The sequence below is a fragment of the Podarcis muralis genome, chromosome 12, assembly GCF_964188315.1.
Source record: "Podarcis muralis chromosome 12, rPodMur119.hap1.1, whole genome shotgun sequence".
Taxonomy (NCBI): Eukaryota; Metazoa; Chordata; class Lepidosauria; order Squamata; family Lacertidae; genus Podarcis; species Podarcis muralis.
In genome coordinates this window covers 47,010,575-47,030,309 of record NC_135666.1, presented here as the reverse complement: position 1 = coordinate 47,030,309, position 19,735 = coordinate 47,010,575, and the positions used below count along the sequence as shown (strand labels likewise).

Genomic DNA, 19,735 nt, shown 5'->3' with positions numbered 1-19,735 from the left:
GCCTGAATGATGTCTACATAGGCAAAGAACCTATATGTGTGCCTGTACAGAAGGCATGAAGAAGACATCTATAAATTTGGGACATGTTTTTGTTTTAACTTCTTCCCAAATGATCCCAAGTTAGGGGTGAGCCATGGGGTAGCTAAGTTTGCTGATGATACTAAATTATTCAGAGTGGTTGAAACAAAAAGGGGATTGTGAGCAACTCCTTAGTAAAGGTAAAGGGACCCCTGACCATTAGGTCCAGTCGTGGCCGACTCTGGGGTTGCGGCGCTCATCTCGCTTTAGAGCAACTCCTTAAAAACCACCTTTAAAAACTTTTAACTAATACGTTCATTTTCAGGCACATTTCCCTCTATGAAATTCCGTAAACATTGGTTGCAGAACTACACCACAAATTTTGGAAATGGGCAAATTTTGAAAGATGACTGTGTTTCAGTTCTCAAAATTGTTTTGGAATTTGATCATTTGGCTTTAAATACAAAGTGAAAGGAATCCCACCTCATCTCTGCTTGAATGACAACATACAGTGTGCTGGGTGGAACAAATTGAGATTGCTTAGTGTGATGGATTATGGCTTGTTGCTCCCAAGCAAGCTATTATCACAAGCCTGCAGCAAACCACAGCACAAGTAAGCAATAAGCCAGGATTCCTAACTTATCCGATCTTACTTGAACCACAGTGTGAATGATCAGTGTGCTGGCACAATCCACCTGTTTGTTGTTGCTTCACTCATCCCTTTGCATGGGTGGGTAAAAATCAGCATTGCCCAGAGCGATGTCTGGACTCTGGTTTGTTCCTCTCGAGCAAGTCAGGACTGAAAGCCAGCAACAAACCAGAGCGAGCATGAAACAGCTACGTGAATAAAGAGACGCTACAGAGAAGTCCAAACCAGCAACAAATTTGAGTTTAATGATTTCATTCCATTCATGGCCATCAGGAGGGCAAGTACAGGAAAAGAGATACTTTGCTGGGGGTGGGGTGGGAGGGATGAAGCAATGGGGGAGCAAGAGATAACCAGAGACAGGCAAGGTGTGGAATAAGGGAAATAAGAAAATACACGATGAATAAAGGTTCGAAAGGGTTGGAGGAGAAATGGCTGGCTGGAGATGGAGAATGGGCAAAAAAAAGTAAGGAATCGAAGGAGAAGATGGGTTTGGGTATTAGGCTAAAACACAAGAGGCACAAAATGGCATGAATCAGTGCAAATATTGAAGTGTTTGGAAAAACGGAGGTTATTCATACTTTTCATGGAATGATAAAACATTTAAAGTGTGTGCAAAACTGCTTTAAGTTGAGTAGAACTTTCAAGGCATTCTGTCCGTCAGAAGATATGGCCTTGCTAAATCTTTGGAAATGAAAGACCACATATGAAAACGAGAAAGAGGATCCATTCCACGAACTTCATACGCCACATCTGGTTTCCAGAAAACACAGCCATTTGACAACAAAAAAACCAAACTCATCACCATTGATTGCAGCTGACTAATGGTGAGAAGTCAGTTTTCTCTTCAATGCCAGGTTGTCCTCTTTCAGTCATCTGAAAAATATCGAAAGCAGACATTGCGGGAAGATGAACAGGAAAATGTAGGATAGCCTTTGGTTTGGATGATGTTTTTGGATCCCGTCCAAGCCTGCTTTCCAGGTCATGTGGCCAGCATGACTAAACTGCATCTGGTGCAACGAGACACCGTGATGGAAACCAGAGCGCACGGAAACGCCGTTTACCTTCCCGCCGCAGCAGTACCTATTTATCTACTTGCACCAGTGTGCTTTCAAGCTGCTAAGTTGGCAGGAGCTGGGACCAAGCAACGGGAGCTCACCCCGTCTGGGGATTTGAACCGCCAACTTTCCGATCGGCAGGCCCAAGAGGCTCAGTGGTTTAGACCACAGCACCACCTGCATCCCAAGCATAATCTCGCAACGATTAGCTATAAACAGTTCAGATCTGAATGATTGGGTTCTTCTTCCTCCCGTGAAATGGATCAACAACTGTGGCCCACTCCCTTTGTTCCTCTCCTATAAGTGAATAGTCCCCTTAACTCCTGTAGAGAAACCTGCAGCCCTGTACTTGGGGAAAATCTTGACGCAAGGGCAAAAACCTACCCTCCATTCCCGATACTACGTGACCATGGGGAAGGATTCTTCAGGGAATGCAATGCATATATACACACCTATTTGTTGATGATGAAGGGCATTTTTCTAATTTATAATAATCTTTACAAATAAGTGGCTGGACTTACATGAGACTGAGACTCCTTGAAGTGTATCTCGATTTTTGAGAGGTGACCTTGTTACATTTTATTCGGAGTTCAGCTGGTGGATAGCTGTTGATTCCACCTGTTGTGACAAAAAGACACAGGGATGAACCTTTTCAAAGTTTGGAAATAGATTTTGCCATGATTAGGGTGTACTTTCATATTTCCCCTCCTATCACCAGTGTGGTGTAGTGGTTAAGAGCGGTAGACTCGTAATCTGGGGAACCGGGTTCGCGTCTCCGCTCCTCCACATGCAGCTGCTGGGTGACCTTGGGCCAGTCACACTTCTCTGAGGTCTCTCAGCCCCACTCACCTCACAGAGTGTTTGTTGTGGGGGAGGAAGGTGAAGGAGAATGTTAGCCGCTTTGAGACTCCTTCGGGTAGTGATAAAGCGGGATATCAAATCCAAACTCCTCCTCCTCCTCCTCCTCCTCCTCCTCCTCCTCCTCCTCCTCCTCCTCCTCCTCTTCTTCTTCTTCTTCTTCTTCTTCTTCTTCTTCTTCTTCTAGTGAAAGTCCTAATGATTGCATCTGGCCCTGGCCCTACACCAAAATACAGTTTCCAGTCCCTCCCTCTAATTCTTTTAGCTCACACATGCAATTATTCTTCAAGATCATGTGTCAAGGACAGTGCTGAGGAGAGCTGCACAGACTAGGAATGGTGGGAGCCTTCCCCTCTCCCTGCTACCGATCAGGATCCTGACTCTTCCCAGGAGCTGTGGGACAGTATAGATTTGGAACAGTGGTTCGCAGAGGGACATAGTTCAGAAGACAAAAGTTGGGGAGAACTGGGTGGTGAACAGTTAGGAGAAGAAGAACCAGGAAAGAGAGAGAGTTAACAGACTCCGGTTCACTGCAAAGTGTCCAGCCGATCAGTCCGAGGTCACAGAGATTAGATAAAGAAGCTGCCTAGAAGACACAGTGGTTGCAAGATCAGGTTGCAAGACGCAGAAGTAGTGAGGGTGACTTGGGCGGGGGAGTGGGTGTAAACCTTAACTGGGAGCACCTTTACTCTGAGAATGGGCTCTCTGTTCTTTCGCCGTGATCATTAAAATCTCTTTAAATGGTAAGAGACTATTTTTGCTTTGTTCTGCTTATCCACGGCCAAAGGAGGGGGGAGCCGCTTCCCCGAAGGCTGACATCATGCATATCTCTGGTTATTGTGAAGAAGGAATGCGCGGAAGATATGAAACACTTTAGGGGAGGTAGGAAAGGACCCATTTTGTAAATGGTTGCTGGGAAGTGATTTCCTGAGTGGGGTGGAGTGGAACTACTTGTAGTTTACTGACAATGGACGTGGTTTCATGCTTATCTTTCAAAGAGAGAGGCCCTGGGGATTTTTATCTGTGTAGGTTGTAGGCCATTCCTCTGTAAGTCCTCCGTGGGAAAAGCTGTTGCATATGCTTAAAGGGACTGGTGGTACGATCTATCCTTTTTTTAAAAAAACAACAGAATTCTTGGATGGACGCTTTAGGAATATTTTTGCTTTTTGTTATCTGGTTTTTAACTGATTGTAGATATTTTGTATTTTACATTTCAATACTTTTTAAATATACGAAGCGATGAATAAATGCAATAAACAATAAATAATAAAATTTACCGCTCCGTTGTGATTTCTGCTTAAGATTTCTATGCCATGGATTCACAGACGGGGGCTAATAATTAATTGCTATAAAATGGGCTCAGTGTCCTCAAAATGGGTTAGATCAGCCTTTCTCAACCTGTGGGTCCCCAGATGTTGTTGAGCTACAACTCCCATCACCCCTAGCTAGCAAGGCCACAGCTCAGGGATGGTGGGAGATGTAGTCCAACAACATCTGGGGACCCACAAGTTGAGAACCACTGGGTTGGATGCTACACTGTGCTTATTTCACTTGCCACATAGTGCATGCTCTGCCTTGATGCTTTTGTCATCAGAAACCATCCACCTGTAGTTGCAGTTCCCATTTACTGCTTGCAGCAAAACTGAGTGTGGATTCTGTTGGTCCACCATTACCCACCTGGCCTTGCTGTTGGTATGCCAGACTTCACCCCAGTATCACTCTGTCTTGCACAGGAGGGTCTCTATTTTCATCAGTGGAATGTCTGGTTCAAGTATCCTAGAACTTCTCCTGATCATGGGGTAGCTAGGAATGAGTGGTTTTCTTATGGGTGGAGAAGGAAGCAGGGTCACATTCCACCAGAAGAGAGAAGAGAGACAGGACAGTTGTGAAAGAGCATCTCCACCTCCATCGTTCAGCCCAGACACTGAGGTCCAGCTCCGAGGGCCTTCTGGTGGTTCCCTCACTGTGAGAAGTGAGGTTACAGGGAACGAGGCAGAGGGCCTTCTCGGTGGTGGCGCCCGCCCTGTGGAATACCTTCCCTTCAGATATCAAGGAAATAATCAACTATCTGACTTTGAGAAGACGTCTGAAGGCAGCCCTGTTTAGGGAAGTTTTTAATGTTTGATGTTTTATCGTGTTTTTAATTTTCTGTTGGGAGCAGCCCAGAGTGGCTGGGGAAACCCAGCCAGATGGATGGGGAATGAATGAATGAATGAATGAATGAATAAGGATGCTGTAAGCAGAGAAAACTGTTCTCTCGCCTTTTTTCCAAGTCTGCTGGCCAATCAGAACAGTAGAGGGCCAGACCAGCAAAGAGACACTCAGGAGGCCATGATAATGTCTAATCTGGCACAGAGAGGTATGGAGAGCCCAGAAGATTTCCATAAGTGTGCTACAGCAACAGAACAAACTTAAAAACAACAGAGAGGTGGAAAGCCGTGAGCTCTTTCAGAATCATGTATCGACAACTTACTCCGAAGGAGGTATAGAAAGGGTTTCAGGAACCTAAGCGCGAATTCCAGTTCAGGCTTGTGAATCCTGCCAAGCTGAATCAAATGCTGCTCCACGGGTCGACTTGCCAGCTCCTCAAGTTCTGTGCCATTGTACTTAGGTCCCAAGGAGAGTACCAACAGAGCATAGCCTAGGCACTTGGCTCTCAGAGACGCTTTCTTCAACACTTCCTTATCCCAACGACTCGTTTCCCCAGCGGATACAATGATGAGAGCCTTGTGTCTCCTCGGGTTGGGAGATGCTGAGAAAACGTTGTTGATCGTCCACTGGATGGCATGGCCAAGGGCAGCTTCTCCACCCAGCTGCCGAAGGGATTCCCGGATATGTCTTTTCATTGACTGCGTCTTGCCGTAAGTCACCAAGTCGAACTCTTTTTTTGCCGGCGGTTGCTGTGTCTGGGGCTTGAAAGCTGGCTGAGCGTGGCTCACCACAGCCACCCTGTCACCCACAGAAGAAACCGCGGGCTCAGAGGAGACCTCAAAGGCGTCAAGTGCGCTGCTTAAGAATCCTTTCAGTTTCTCAAATTCGCCGGGATTCATTGCCTGTGAGGTATCCAGAATGAAAGCCGTGTCCACATATCCCCAAGGCGGGAGAGATCTTCTGGTACGTTTGCAGGCATCATTTGGTTTGCATTTATCTGGAAATGAACACATGTTTCAGACATCGGTTTACAAACTGCACAATGTGGGATGTGATACATAAGCAGCAGTCAAGTACAACATTCCTTGTTTTCCTAGAGTGGACATGTGAGGGAATGTTTGGTCCAGCCAGTCGAAAACTTCCTGTTTCCTCCTGGCTGGGACATACCGTATTTTTCGCTCTATAAGACGCACATTTCCCCCTCCAAAAATTAAGGGGAAATGTGTGTGCGTCTTATGGAGCGAATGCAGGTTCCTTGGCTTCAGCGATAGCAACGCGAAGCCTCCGAAGCGCAGTGGGAGTGGTCCCACCGCACTCCGGAGGCTTCGCGTTGCTTTCGCTGAAGCCTGGAGAGCGAGAGGGGTCGGTGTGCACTGTCCCCTCTTGCTCTCCAGGCTTCAAGGATAGCCGCCTGAAACCTCCGGAGAGCGGCGGGAGCTCCCGCTGCACTCCAGAGGCTTTGGGTTGCCTTCACTGAAGGGTAGGTGCCCCTTCAGCTAAGGCGCAGTGCCCCTTCAGCTAAGCAGGAGGAGAAATGGAAGGGGCTCCATTTCTCCTGCTGCTTCACTGAAGGGGAGCTGCACAGAGAGGGCGAGATTTTTTTTTTCTTGGTCTCCCCCTCTAAAACAAGGTGCGTCCTATGGTCGGGTGCGTCCTATAGAGCGAAAAATACTGTACTTTCTTTGCATGTGACTAGAGGTGGGTGTGACCTTACCTGTTCAGGTAACAAAAGGACAAGGCACACAGCTCTCTCTCTCTCTCTCTCTCTCTCTCTCTCTCTCTCTTTCTCTCTCTCTCTCTCTCCCTTCTACGTTGGACCAGCTTTTTAGCTTGAGATGCTCTGTTGGTTTTTCAGCCAACAGAGGACACTGGGATCATTCTTTCATATGGGGTAGAACCACATGCATATACTTCGTAACTAAGTTTCAGGGATCCAACTGTGAACTGATGATGTGAGTAAACTTCTTTCATGAACTTAAAAAAAAATTGGCATGTGTTTATTCTTTTAAGAGGGATATAAGGGAACTTACCAGGTACCTAATAGTGAGAGGCTTACACAAGCCTGCAGCCAGCTACCCGCTAGCGCAAGTTAGGAAGGATATTAATAAACAATATATCCTCTGCTGCCTCCCTGAACATTCCCCCGCACAAGGGGGTAGGTAGCCTCTTGGAAACTAATGGAACGCTCCAAAAAAAGGAAAGAATTCTCCTCAGGATTGAATTGGCTCACAGCCTCCATTGGGGAAGTGCTGAGGAGATTGAGTTACATTCCTTTCTAGTGCTTGGCTGGACTCAGAGTTGTTGAGATATCTATATAAATTTAGGTAAATATTCATATAAATTATAAAACGTCAGGGTTGGTTGGCGTACAAAATTCGCAGAAAGCGTAACATCCCATAAAAATGGTACAGAATACCAGAATGACCATTGTGACCATTCCTGCATTCTATCAACACTGGGAACTTTGATTATCTAAAGTCTCCCATGCACTCCTATACTCATTATTTGAGAGTCACATTTCCAAATATCGAGACAATTCTTTCCTTATTTTAATATTACCCATGTCAAATGCAACCCGTGAAAGCTCGTTCAACACCCTTAAACGAGTACAAAATTTACATCTCTACTATATCCCAATAGCATATAACAAGCTCAGCAATTTCGCAATAGAAGGTTCTGCACTGCAAGATGTAAATTGGGACAAGTTAGCCAATGATTTCACGAGAAGGAAATGTTGAAGAAAATTGCTTGAATATCTGTTACTATTATATGAAAATACTTGAATTTAATTCATTTTGTTCCTTTTAAATAAAGTTCATTTTTGGATGAAGAGACATCTTTTCTATCTCTATGTACGTATATCATTAATTTTAAACAACAGCTCAGTCAGTAGAGCATGAGAATCTTAATCCAAGGGTCTCAAAGTTGTGGGTTCGAACCCCATATTGGGCAAAAAGATTCCTGCATTGTAGGGGGCTGGACTAGATTATTCTCATGGTCGCTCCAGTACTACAGTTCTATAATTCTACTGTTTAATCGTATAATAGCCAAAAAAATCAACCTAAAATCAGTGAATCTAAATAAAAGTTTAGATACGTTTTTCTTAGTTGCTCCTCTGGCTCACTCATCAACTGTTTTAAAATCAGCCCCACCCCCTGGAAAAATCCTTACAATAACCGCTTGATTGCTCTTTTTCAAAACCTTTAATCAATACTACATTTCTGGTAAGTTTAACTTCCATCTGATGCCTTGATTTCCATCGCGTGTCAATTTGCATTACCGTAAGAAGGGCGTAGTAGTCAGACGGTTTGCTCATCAACCCTCCTTCTCTCAGAGCTTTTCTCCTAAAACACCAGAGTTTTCTGCCAAGCTCTGTCAGTCTTATGGCTCATCATGATCAAATAAACATGTTTCTTGGAAATTATAATTGCAAGAAGATTATGCTTCGTACCGTAACAAAGAGTGCACAGCTGGAGTCCCTGTAAAAACAATGTGTAATCGCCTTTGCTTGGAATGTGAAGGACTTGAAACTGTCCGGAATCGTCCATCTAGAAAGAAAAAACGAAAAGGAGGAGAAAAAACTTCAGTTAATAATAATAATAATAATAATAATAATAATAATAATAATAATAATAATAATATCTTGTGAACTGCCCTGAGACCTGCGGGTATAGGGTGGGATAACAATAACAATAACAAGATTTATTCCACACCCATCTGGCTGGGTTGCCTCAGTTGCTTGGGCTGGCTTCTAACACATATAAAAACATAATAAAACACCAAACATTAAAAACTTCCTGATGCAGGGCAGCCTTTGGGTGTCTTCTAAAAGTTGTGTAGTTCTTTATAGGAAGCTTCATGCAGCAACAGTGTTTTGTGTTGTGTAGGCCCCTATGATGTAAGTAATGAGCCCCGCCTGCTAGCCTGCTCCCTCAAATATCACTGCTTTGCTCATTTCTATATATTGGGTGCCTACATTCTGCATGGACTGGTTGCATGGCAACATGTGCAAATGGCTTTAGATACCTATTAGGTCCATAAATTACCACATAGCATGTATTCAACACAAATATCAGTGACAATTTGTTTATGACAAATGAGACCTGGACATATAAAGGGCCCCATTAAACCTTCAGTAGCTTAGGGCCTCATCAAGCCTAAATCTGGCCCTGGCTACCATAAATAGAGAGCAAAACATAATCGCTAAATGCAAAAGAAGGAAAAGACCATAGTTCTCCTCACCCCAAAGGAACGATGGAGCTGGGTGATGTTATTAAAGGCAATGACCACCGGAAGGATCTCTAAGGCACTGTATTCAAGGACAGCTGTGTTGAAGGAATTTGGATCGGCAGTCTGACCGTGGCTGAAAAAGACAGCAACTTTTCTCAAGTTAGCACCTTGGAGAGTTCTCTTGAAGGCATTCCTGGCCACAAACCTCATCGATGCACCCGTGTCCCGTCGGCTTGCTGCTCTCTGATAAGAAAGTGCCTTGAGCTCTTGAAGCAAACGCTCCTTACTGTGGAAATCTGAGAAGTGGATCAGATAGCGGGTGCTAGAGCTGTAGGACACGACGCCCACCCTGGCTCCCACAGGACAGTTGCTTTCCCTGATTCTGAGGTCCTTCACAATCGCTATGACGATCTCCCTCATTCGGTCAAACATCTGAGGCGTGGTGTCTTGAGAGACATCCAAGGCAAACATTAATTCTGTGGGATATACCGGGCATTTTGGCGTCCCTAGGACAAAAGAGTGGATGGCTTATTGAGTTAGACATCAGATTTCCAAAGCTCAGGAAACAAAATAATAATATAGAATAATTATTTATTATTTGTACACCGCCCATCTGGCTGGGTTTCCCCAGCCACTCTGGACAGCTTCCAACAAAGATTAAAAATACATTAAAATGTTACACATTAAAAACTTCCCTGAACAGGGCTGCCTTCAGATGTCTTCTAAATGTCAGGTAGTTGTTTATCTCTTTGACATCTGATGGGAGGGCATTCCACAGGGTGGGCGCCACTACCAAGAAGGCCCTCTGCCTGGTTCCCTTTAACTTGGCTTCTCGCAGTGAGGGAACTGCCAGAAGGCCTTCAGTGCTGGAACTCAGTGTCCGGGCTGAATGATGGGGGTGGAGATGCTCCTTCAGGTATACTGGGCTGAGGCAGTTTAGGGCTTTAAAGGTCACCACCAACATGTTGAATTGTGCTTGGAAACATACTGGGAGCCAATGTAGGTATTTCAAGACCAGTGTTATGTGGTCTCAGCAGCCGCCCCCAGTCACCAGTCTAGCTCTGCGTTCAGTTCTTCTTTACAAAATGGAAATGCTTTATTTTATTTCTGTAGTTTAGAAAGTAATCTACAAATCTTTTCAAAATAAATAAATAAACAGGGGTGGAGAATTCTCTTAGCTTTCCGAGGCATGAAGGAAGCACTTCCAAGTCAGCGTGAGGGCAGCCTGACAGGAAAAATGCTTGAAACTGCTCCACACAATGGAGCAGCAAGATAGTCTCTGTGTTGCAAGTTCATCAACACCTCTACAAAGGCAGAAGTTCATCAACCGTGAGCAGTAATGTTAGATGGCGCTGTGAAGACAAACCACACAGACTTGTCCCCACGCCATTCCACACGGTAAACTGATATGTGCAAAAAGGATTCCTAGATTGGGCAGTTGCTATAGCAGGGGTGGGAGATGTTTTGCAGCCAAGGGCCACATTTTCCCCCAGGGCCCACATACTACAATGAGGACATATCGTGCAATCTCTTGAGCCAGACAGCGAGATTAATCACTCAAGCACCTTATCAGATGCATGACCATAGCTGGTTGTTTAAGCATTCATTGAAAGAAGATTGGGAAATGTTTATTGAATGTATGGGGGAAACTGTGTATACTTGAAAACGTTGGCAACGTTGGCAACGTAAGATAAATTCAATAGTGTAAATAAGTTTTGATGGAAATAATAATGGAATATGCAGGGATTTGTGATATGCAAAATGAACCATGGAAAGAGAAGGGAAGTCATTGATATTTTAAGGTTGTTTAAATGAATATTCTAAATTTAATAATTTAAAATTTAATAAAAAAGTAAAATAAATAAAAAAGAGCATAGTTGGTTATTTAGAAGTAAATGTTGATGCTAATATTATTGTCAGGGAACTGCCATCAGTGCTGGAGGGAGAGAGCAAGAGCTTTTTTTTTTAAAAGTTTTTAAAATCCATTGCGTCAGATATCATACAATGCATAATTATACAAAAGAACGTTTACAAAACCATAACAAATACAGTGCACAACAATTTACTTCAGACAAAAGGAGAAATTCACAAATGTATCACATCAATCCACTTAACAGCTGCAGTATAATGTTAAGTGCCTACCTTGGTAACAAGCTAAAGGAAAGAGAGAGAAAATAATATAGTATCATTAACAACAACAACAACATATTATCATTATTATTTATATCCCGCCCATCTGGCTGGGTTTCCCCTGCCCCAAATGAATCTTAAAAACCCAATAATACACCAAACATTAAAAACTTCCCTAAACAGGGATGTCCTCTAAAAGTCAGATAGTTGCTTATTTCCTTGACATCTGATGGGAGGGCGCTCCACAGGGCAGGCACCACTACTGAGAAGGCCCTCCGCCTGGTTCCCTGTAACCTCACGTCTCGCAGTGAGGGAATTGCCAGAAGGCCTTTCGGCGCTGGACCTCAGTGTCTGGGCTGAACGATGGTGGTGGAGACGCTCCTTCAGGTATACTGGCAAATTATGTAGCAAATGTTCAAGAATCTCTTCTAGTTATCATAGAATGCTTCAACTATTATTTTACAGAAATCCTTTTGAATGGAATGGCGTAACAATGGGGTGTAACACCGAATGTAGAGGGCATTTGTGTCACATCCAATTTGTGCATTTAAAGCACATGGACCCCTTGACCATTAGGTCCAGTCGTGACCGACTCTGGGGTTGCGGCGCTCATCTCACTTTATTGGTCGAGGGAGCCGGCGTACAGCTTCTGGGTCATGTGGCCAGCATGACTAAGCCGCTTCTGGCGAACCAGAGCAGCACATGGAAACGCCATTTACCTTCTCGCCAGAGCGGTACCTATTTATCTACTTGCATTTTGTCGTGCTTTCGAACTGCTAGGTTGGCAGGAGCAGGGACCGAGCAACAGGAGCTCACCCTGTCACGGGGATTCAAACCGCCGACCTTCTGATCGGCAAGTCCTAGGCTCTGTGGTTTAACCCACAGCGCCACCCGCATCCCTTAAAGCACATGTAAAGGTAAAAGGTAAAGGTACCCCTGCCCATACGGGCCAGTCTTGCCAGACTCTAGGGTTGTGCGCTCATCTCACTCTATAGGCCGGGAGCCAGTGCTGTCTGCAGACACTTCCGGGTCACGTGGCCAGCGTGACATCGCTGCTCTGGCAAGCCAGCGCAGCACACGAAACACCGTTTACCTTCCCGCTAGTAAGCGGTCCCTATTTATCTACTTGCACCCGAAGGTGCTTTCGAACTGCTAGGTTGGCAGGCGCTGGGACCGAACGACAGGAGCGCACCCCGCCGCAGGGATTCGAACCTCCGACCTTTCGATCAGCAAGTCCTAGGTGCTGAGGCTTTAACCCACAGCGCCACCTGCGTCCCATTAAAGCACATGATGTCCCCCCAAAGAATTGTGGGCACTGTAGTTATTTAAGGGTGCTGGGAATTAGAGCTCTCTGATGGGTAAACAGAATTCCGGGTACTCTTCGGGGTGGGGGAAGCCATGGCTGTTAAAGTGGCATATATGTGCTTTAAATCACAGTGTGGATGTGACTTCAGATCTAGCAAGTGACCACCGTGAGTAAGCTTGGCTGGTGAAGTTAAACAAGAATGAATAAATGGATTATTCAATGAAGCAAAAGGTCACAGCAGCTGGTCCTGTAGAAAGGACAAATTCGCCAGCTCCCAAATGTGTTTATTGCTTGGTGAAAGACATTTCTGGCTCCCATGAAAAGTTTTTAAAAAAACTGAATTAGGAAAGTGATATATCACAGTCGCATAGGACTGCAGGATCTGAGCTATGACACAACAATGGAAATGGTCGTCAAGGAGCTATCATGACAACAGCCAGAGATAACTCCCTATAGCAGAAGTTAACTAAAGTTTTGGCAAGACAGATAACCAGATCAGCCAAAGAGTCTCCTAAAGCTATTTGAAAACCTGTCGACTTCTTAAGCCTGTGAAGGTCAGTAGTCAACCAAAGCGATATGATTAAGGGTGTTCTATCTGCCCATGAACATGGGTGGCACTGTGGGTTAAACCACAGAGCCTAGGACTTGCCGATCAGAAGGTCAGCAATTCAAATCCCCGCGATGGGGTGAGCTCCCGTTGCTCGGTCCCTGCTCCTGCCAACCTAGCAGTTCAAAAGCAAACCAGTGCAAGTAGATAAATAGTTACCACTCCGGCGGGAAGGTAAACGGTGTTTCTGTGCGCTGCTCTGGTTCGCCAGAAGCGGCTTAGTCATGCTGGCCACATGACCCGGAAGCTGTACGCTGGCTCCCTCGGCCAATAAAGCGAGATGAGTGCCGCAACCCCAGAGTCGGCCATGACTGTACCTAATGGTCAGGGGTCCCTTTACCTTTATCTGCCCATGACAATAGTAACTGAATGCAGTAGGAATCAATACTTACAGCTGTGCTCATGAATATAAGCAATGAGTTCGCACGGCTACAGAGTGAGAAAGAGAAAAAAAGTTGAGTAATCCACAGATTACAGGGGGGGGAAAATTATAGAACCTTTCTGAATATTTAAGGTCCATGATGTGGTGAATACATACGGAAAAAGAAGCCACACCCTTTGCTCCTTTAATACCCTGAAAGAAGAAAAATAGCATATTGTAGTAGAACAAATAGATTTCTGTGCTCAGTCACAATTGATAATGAAGTTGAAAGAAAAGTCATTAAGTAAGGCAACTGCAGCAGAACATCAACAGTCATTCAGCAAAGCTGTTTGTTCCGTTGATTCGGTTTATAACTTAGAAATATGGGGCGACACCATATTTTTTTTTATTGATAAGAAATACATTGGAAAACACACCTAGGATTCAGTATAACTCGGTGTTCTTGCTTTCATTTGATATCTATCTATATTCTGCAAATTTTAAAAAAATGATACTCGACTATACTACACTGAAATATTTAAATGTTTCTTTGATTATCCTTGAATCTTCCGATCACACTTGCCACACCAACGTTTGAGAACCACTGCCTTAAAATGACACACCCTATTCCAGCCTAATTCAGTCCACACAAGTGGAAAAAATGAATTAGCTATGTCAATATAGATGGAGGTGTAAATTATATACAGTGGTACCTCAGGTTAAGTACTTAATTCGTTCCGGAGGTCCGTACTTAACCTGAAACTGTTCTTAACCTGAAGACCACTTTAGCTAATGGGGCCTCCTGCTGTTGCCGCGCCGCTGGAGCACGAATTCTCATCCTAAAGCAAAGTTTAGCACTATTTCTGGGTTAGCGGAGTCTGTAACCTGAAGCGTATGTAACCTGAGGTACCACTGTATCACACTTGGCCTACAGTGACTGAGCTCTACATGCATAGCAGGTTGCCCAAAGCAAAGATGGCATAGTCACATACCCTACGTCCAGGAGGACCACGATCTCCCAATGTACCCTTGAGGCCAGTAGCACCTTCAGGACCCTAAAAACAATGATGGGGAGAGACACTCCTTAAAAATGCAATTAGCAACGTGGGCATTACAGAAAAGGCAAATGAGCATAACAGTAAAATACAGGATAGACAATCAGTGAACTGGAGTTACTCCTTATGAAGAGTTCCAGGAACTGCAGGAACATTGGGGGAAGTGTCTTAATTATGACTCCTTAAGGTCAACATCATTATGGTAGAACTAAATTCATAGGGACAAAGAATCAGAAGACTCAGCTTGTTGTTTCTTGCTTCCAGAAGGAGGATTTCATCTCTGTTATCATTCCCCCCCCCCCCCGGACTGCCTCTGCCGCCTCCTCCTTCTTGAATTAATCAAACGGCAGCGGGCCTTTACAGTGGTGGCCCCTCAATTGTGGAAGTTGCAAAATCTTTTTACGGTGGCATTCAGTAGCTGATTACACACTGAGCTGCCGAAATGGTTCTGTGGTCTGTTTTCCTAGGCTGAGTTGTTCTCTTTGGGCTGGCTGTTTAGTGGTATTTTGAGTAGAGGGAATACTTTCAATTTCTATATTATTTTGTTTTGAGGCGCTTAAAAGGTAAAGGTAAAGGTACCCCTGCCCGTACGGGCCAGTCTTGACAGACTCTAGGGTTGTGCGCTCATCTCACTTTAGAGGCCGGGAGCCAGCACTGTCCACAGACACTTCTGGGTCACATGGCCAGCGTGATGAAGCTGCATCTGGCGAGCCAGTGCAGCACACAGAACGCCGTTTACCTTCCTGCTAGTAAGCGGTCCCTATTTATCTACTTGCACCCGGGGGTGCTTTCGAACTGCTAGGTTGGCAGGCGCTGGGACCGAGCGATGGGAGCGCACCCCGCCGTGGGGATTTGAACCGCTGACCTTTCGATCGGCAAGTCCTAGGCGCTGAGGCTTTTACCCACAGCGCCACCCGTCGGTTAGCTAATTTGTTGGAGATTTGTTTCCTCGAAAAGTGGTTTACAAATGGAAGCAAACAGGGATGGGGGGGAAATGGTCCCTCTTTCCACTGTAGCCTAGCCGCCCCCATTTTGTCAGCACATTTTTAAACCAAGGAGAGGGAAAGTAGTTTTAACACAGTATGTGTATGCGTGTGACATGACTAAATTGGTCCTTTGGATCTTAGCCTAGGTTTGTATGAAAATTGATATAGCGCCAACCAGCAAGCTTTCCTTAATACTGTTTTTACAGAAACACAGATGGAATGTGTTATCTGTACACTTATCGCCGTTACCAATAATTTATATAGCACTCCTAAAGTTGAAAACTCTTTTACAGCCCTTATCTCATTAATTATGGTCACAGCATGACCAAAACATGCAAAAATACTTCAGTTTAAGAGAATTGTGTCTGAAATAGCATTCCTGTCGAGTTACGACAGGCAAACCGCTATCTGCAATTTCTGGAAAATCCATGACTCCTTATTTCTACAAGTTTTTCCCAGCTGGATGAATGGGTATTTACCACAAGTGTCTATTTTGCGTGGATATATTCTTATTCTAAATCATAGCTGTCAACTTTTCCCTTTTCTTGCGAGGAATCCTATTCGGAATAAGGGGATTTCCCTTTAAAAAAGGGAAACGTTGACAGCTATGTTTTAAATATGTTTTTAATTGTTTTTGTGGTTTTAAACACTTTAGATATCTTTCATGTAAATCACCTGGAGATGGTTGTTTAGAAGGCAACGAATAAATCAGTGGTGGTCATGATAATCTAAAGTTCTCCTTTTTAAAAGTAGGGGAAACGGAAACAGATATATCTCCAAATGACACAGTTATCATTAGCAGTAGTAAGCTAGTATAAAGGTCTGTAATCCCTCCCCCTTGCAATCCCATTCACAGGCAGCAAAAGCAGGGAGCATTTGGGCAATTTTCAGGTGGGTGAGAGGAGTGAAAATTTCAGGGGCAGGACGGGGGCAGCAGTGATAGACTTCCAGGTGGCTGGAAGCTGGTATTAGACATCTAATGATTTGTCAGAATCTGCCATTTTCTGTTAGACTCAGTTTTACTTTTGAGTGTAAAGGTAAAGGGACCCCTGACCATTAGGTCCAGTTGTGACCGGCTCTGGGGTTGTGCGCTCATCTCGCCCCATAGGCCGAGGGAGCCAACGTTTGTCCACAGACAACTTCTGGGTCATGTGGCCAGCATGACTAAGCCACTTCTGGCAAACCAGAGTAGTGCACGGAAACGCCGTTTACCTTTCCGCTGGAGCGGTACCTATTTATCTACTTGCACTTTGACGTGCTTTCGAACTAATAGGTGGGCAGGAGCAGGGACCGAGCAACGAGAACTCACCCCGTCGCGGGGATTCGAACCACCGACCTTCTGATTGGCGAGTCCTAGGCTCTGTGGTTTAACCCACAGTGCCACCCACGTCCCTACTTTTGAGAGTGGGTGTGTGCAGATGAGACCAGTTCTTCTGCCTTCACAGTACATTACGGTACATCTTTGAGGGACCAGTATCTTACTGTTTGCACCAGAGTAAGATGTGGGTAACCCTTCTAAGTCACCTGTTCCACAAATTATGGTACGTCAGACTCTCCAAGTGTCCCTACTGTCCAGGGACGTTCCTGATTTAAAGAAGCTGTCTCAGTTTCTGATTTGATCCCAAAATGTCCCACTTTTCCTTAGGACGTCCCTATTTTCATTGGAGAAATGTTGGAGGGTATGGAGTTATCTGACCCCCAAGTCGTCTGAAGGTAAGGTTTTGAATGTTTAATGTTTTGTTGTGTTTTTTATATCTGTTGGAAGCTCCCCAGAGTAGCTGGGGCAACCCAGCAAGATGTGTGGGGTATAAATAGTAAAATTATCATTATGGAATTGGACGTCCCTATTTTCATCAGATAAATGTTGGAGGGTATGGCGTGTTTCTTCAGAAGCTGGCACCAAACAGCACAATACTAACCATAGCTACAAAGGACAACGTTCTGTTGTATATAATGGAGCTTACTCTCAGGTAAGTGGAGTTAGGATTTCAGCCTAAAACAACAAACAGTGCTAGTTGCAATCTGAGTAATAGGAAAGCTTTTATCTGGGGAACATTCTTCCAGGCCGTACTCATATATGAACACAGAGTACTGGGAGTAACCTTAACTGAAAGCAGAGGTGATATATTGAATCAGTGTTTCACTTCAGCTTTGGCAACAAACCTTTTTGGATTCTAAAAATGAAAAATGGGCCTGTTGAAACTTATGTCTGATTGTCACCAGATGAAGCCTACAGTAGAAAAGACACAGTTGTGTCTTGAGGAAAGCCAAAAGCACAATTACTCCAATAATACTCTTTCGGGTATTATTATTACTAATCACAATATATCCTGCCCTCCTTCCAAGACGTTCTCAGTGGGTGCTTAGTCTTTTTCAGTTTTATCTTCACAGCAACCCTTTGGGGTAGGTTCATTTTGTGAGTGAACTTCATGGATTAATGGGGAGCTAAGCCTTTGCCTACTGATAATAGCTGTCAACCTTTCCCTTTTCTTGTGAGGAATCCTATTCAGAATAAAGGAATTTCCCTTAAAAAAAGGAAAAAGTTGACAGCTACGCTACTGATATCAAGATTCAGTCCAAGACATTGCACACGCCCTCATGATATGACAAGCTTAAATCCAGATACCTCTCCATGTCAGGATTGCAATTGTGTAAGCAATGGGAGTAAGCAGCATTGTGTGTGTGTGTGTGTGTGTGTTTCAAGCACATTTTGATATTAAGAGAGCATAAAGGATTGGCTTACCATTCTCCCAGCGGTTCCTTTTGGCCCAGGTTCTCCTGCAATGCCAGGGTTGCCGTCCTCACCCTAATGGAAATACATAAAACACAATCAATTTGAGGGGAAATGGCTACTGAAATGCTCTGTTTATTAATTACAATATTTATGTAGCCTGCCTTTTGTACCAAGGCACCCCAAATGACCAAGATATCAAGTACAGTCGGCTGTCACCAATGGAAGCTAAGGCCCGGAAAAGACTTAATATGGAGGCCAAATGGCCGAAATATTGGGAAATACTAGAAAAGGATGGAGATACTTGGAGGTTGCAGAGTTTGGAGAAATTAAAAGATAAAGTGCGAGATTGGCTACATTATGCTCAGATTAAAGAGGTTTTTAATTTGGATAAAAAGATAGGATTCCAGGCGGAAAAATCGAAGTTAGAAACAGAACTGTTAGAACCTAAGACCAAGGTACTTTCAAAAATGTACAACTTGCTGTTAAAATGGAATACACAAGATGAAACGGTTAAATCAGCCATGATAAAATGGGCACAGGACATTGGGTACAATATCATGTTCGCTGACTGGGAAAGGTTATGGACCACCGGTGTGAAGTTCACGGCATGTAATGCCTTAAAAGAAAATATTATGAAAATGATATACAGGTGGTACATGACCCCAGTCAAGCTTGCAAAAATATATCATCTGCCTGATAATAAATGTTGGAAATGTAAAGAAACTGAAGGAACGTTCTTTCACCTCTGGTGGACTTGCCCTAGGGTCAAGGCTTTCTGGGAAATGATATATAATGAGTTGAAAAAGGTATTTAAGTATACCTTCCCTAAGAAACCAGAGGCCTTCCTTTTGGGCATTGTTGGCCAGAGGGTGTTAAAGAAGGACCGAACATTCTTTATGTATGCAACAACAGCAGCAAGGATACTCATCGATAAGCATTTGAAAACTCAAGATTTGCCCACGCTGGAAGAATGGCAGACACAACTGATAGACTATATGGAACTGGCAAAAATGACCGGCAGAATCCGCGACCTGGGAGAAGAAGCAACCGAAGAGGATTGGAAGAAATTTAAGGACTATTTACAAAAACATTGTAAATTGTATGAGTGTTAAGAAGGATGCAGGATTGAGAATAACAGGGCATCAGCAAACTAGCTCAAGGGAATATGAGAATAAGTGAAATTTGAGAAGAAGATAAATTTCGGATTAATATCATGTCTAAATTAAGTATTTAAGCTTATGATAAAGATATTTAAAGTTAGAGACATAATATTGGAAAAACACAAAATAAGATTTGAAACAAGGTGATAATTTGCTGTTTAAAACTTTAGAAATTGGGAACGCAGGAACGAGAGATGTGAGGAAGTCCAAAAACAAAGAAAATATGGTTACGAACTACTTGATTTTGTTATTGTATGTTTTCTGTATTATGTGTTTTTTTTTATTATGTGTTATTCTTTTTATTGTTATGTGCTCTCTTTTGTTTATTGTATTATGGTGATGGTTTTATATGTGTTTGGTGATTATAAATGTCTAAAATCTTTAATAAATATTTTATATAAAAAAAACAAGATATCAAGTACAGTCAAACCTTGG

The 19,735-nt window shown here is 43.8% G+C and overlaps 1 protein-coding gene across 1 annotated transcript in view; it reads right to left on the bottom strand.

The window, feature by feature from the left end:
* Nucleotides 1–891: 891 nt before the first annotated feature.
* LOC114607754 (collagen alpha-6(VI) chain-like) overlaps nucleotides 892–19,735 on the bottom strand; it is a 57,348-nt gene continuing 38,504 nt past the window's right edge. The window contains exons 27-35 of the mRNA XM_077916350.1: nucleotides 18,150–18,212; nucleotides 14,358–14,420; nucleotides 13,543–13,578; nucleotides 13,397–13,433; nucleotides 8,974–9,467; nucleotides 8,183–8,279; nucleotides 5,054–5,728; nucleotides 2,244–2,340; nucleotides 892–1,540 (exon numbers count right to left, since the gene is read on the bottom strand). Coding sequence (XP_077772476.1) covers nucleotides 1,537–1,540; nucleotides 2,244–2,340; nucleotides 5,054–5,728; nucleotides 8,183–8,279; nucleotides 8,974–9,467; nucleotides 13,397–13,433; nucleotides 13,543–13,578; nucleotides 14,358–14,420; nucleotides 18,150–18,212 — 1,566 coding nt within the window. The 3' untranslated portion in view covers nucleotides 892–1,536. The remainder of the gene's footprint in view (nucleotides 1,541–2,243; nucleotides 2,341–5,053; nucleotides 5,729–8,182; nucleotides 8,280–8,973; nucleotides 9,468–13,396; nucleotides 13,434–13,542; nucleotides 13,579–14,357; nucleotides 14,421–18,149; nucleotides 18,213–19,735) is intronic.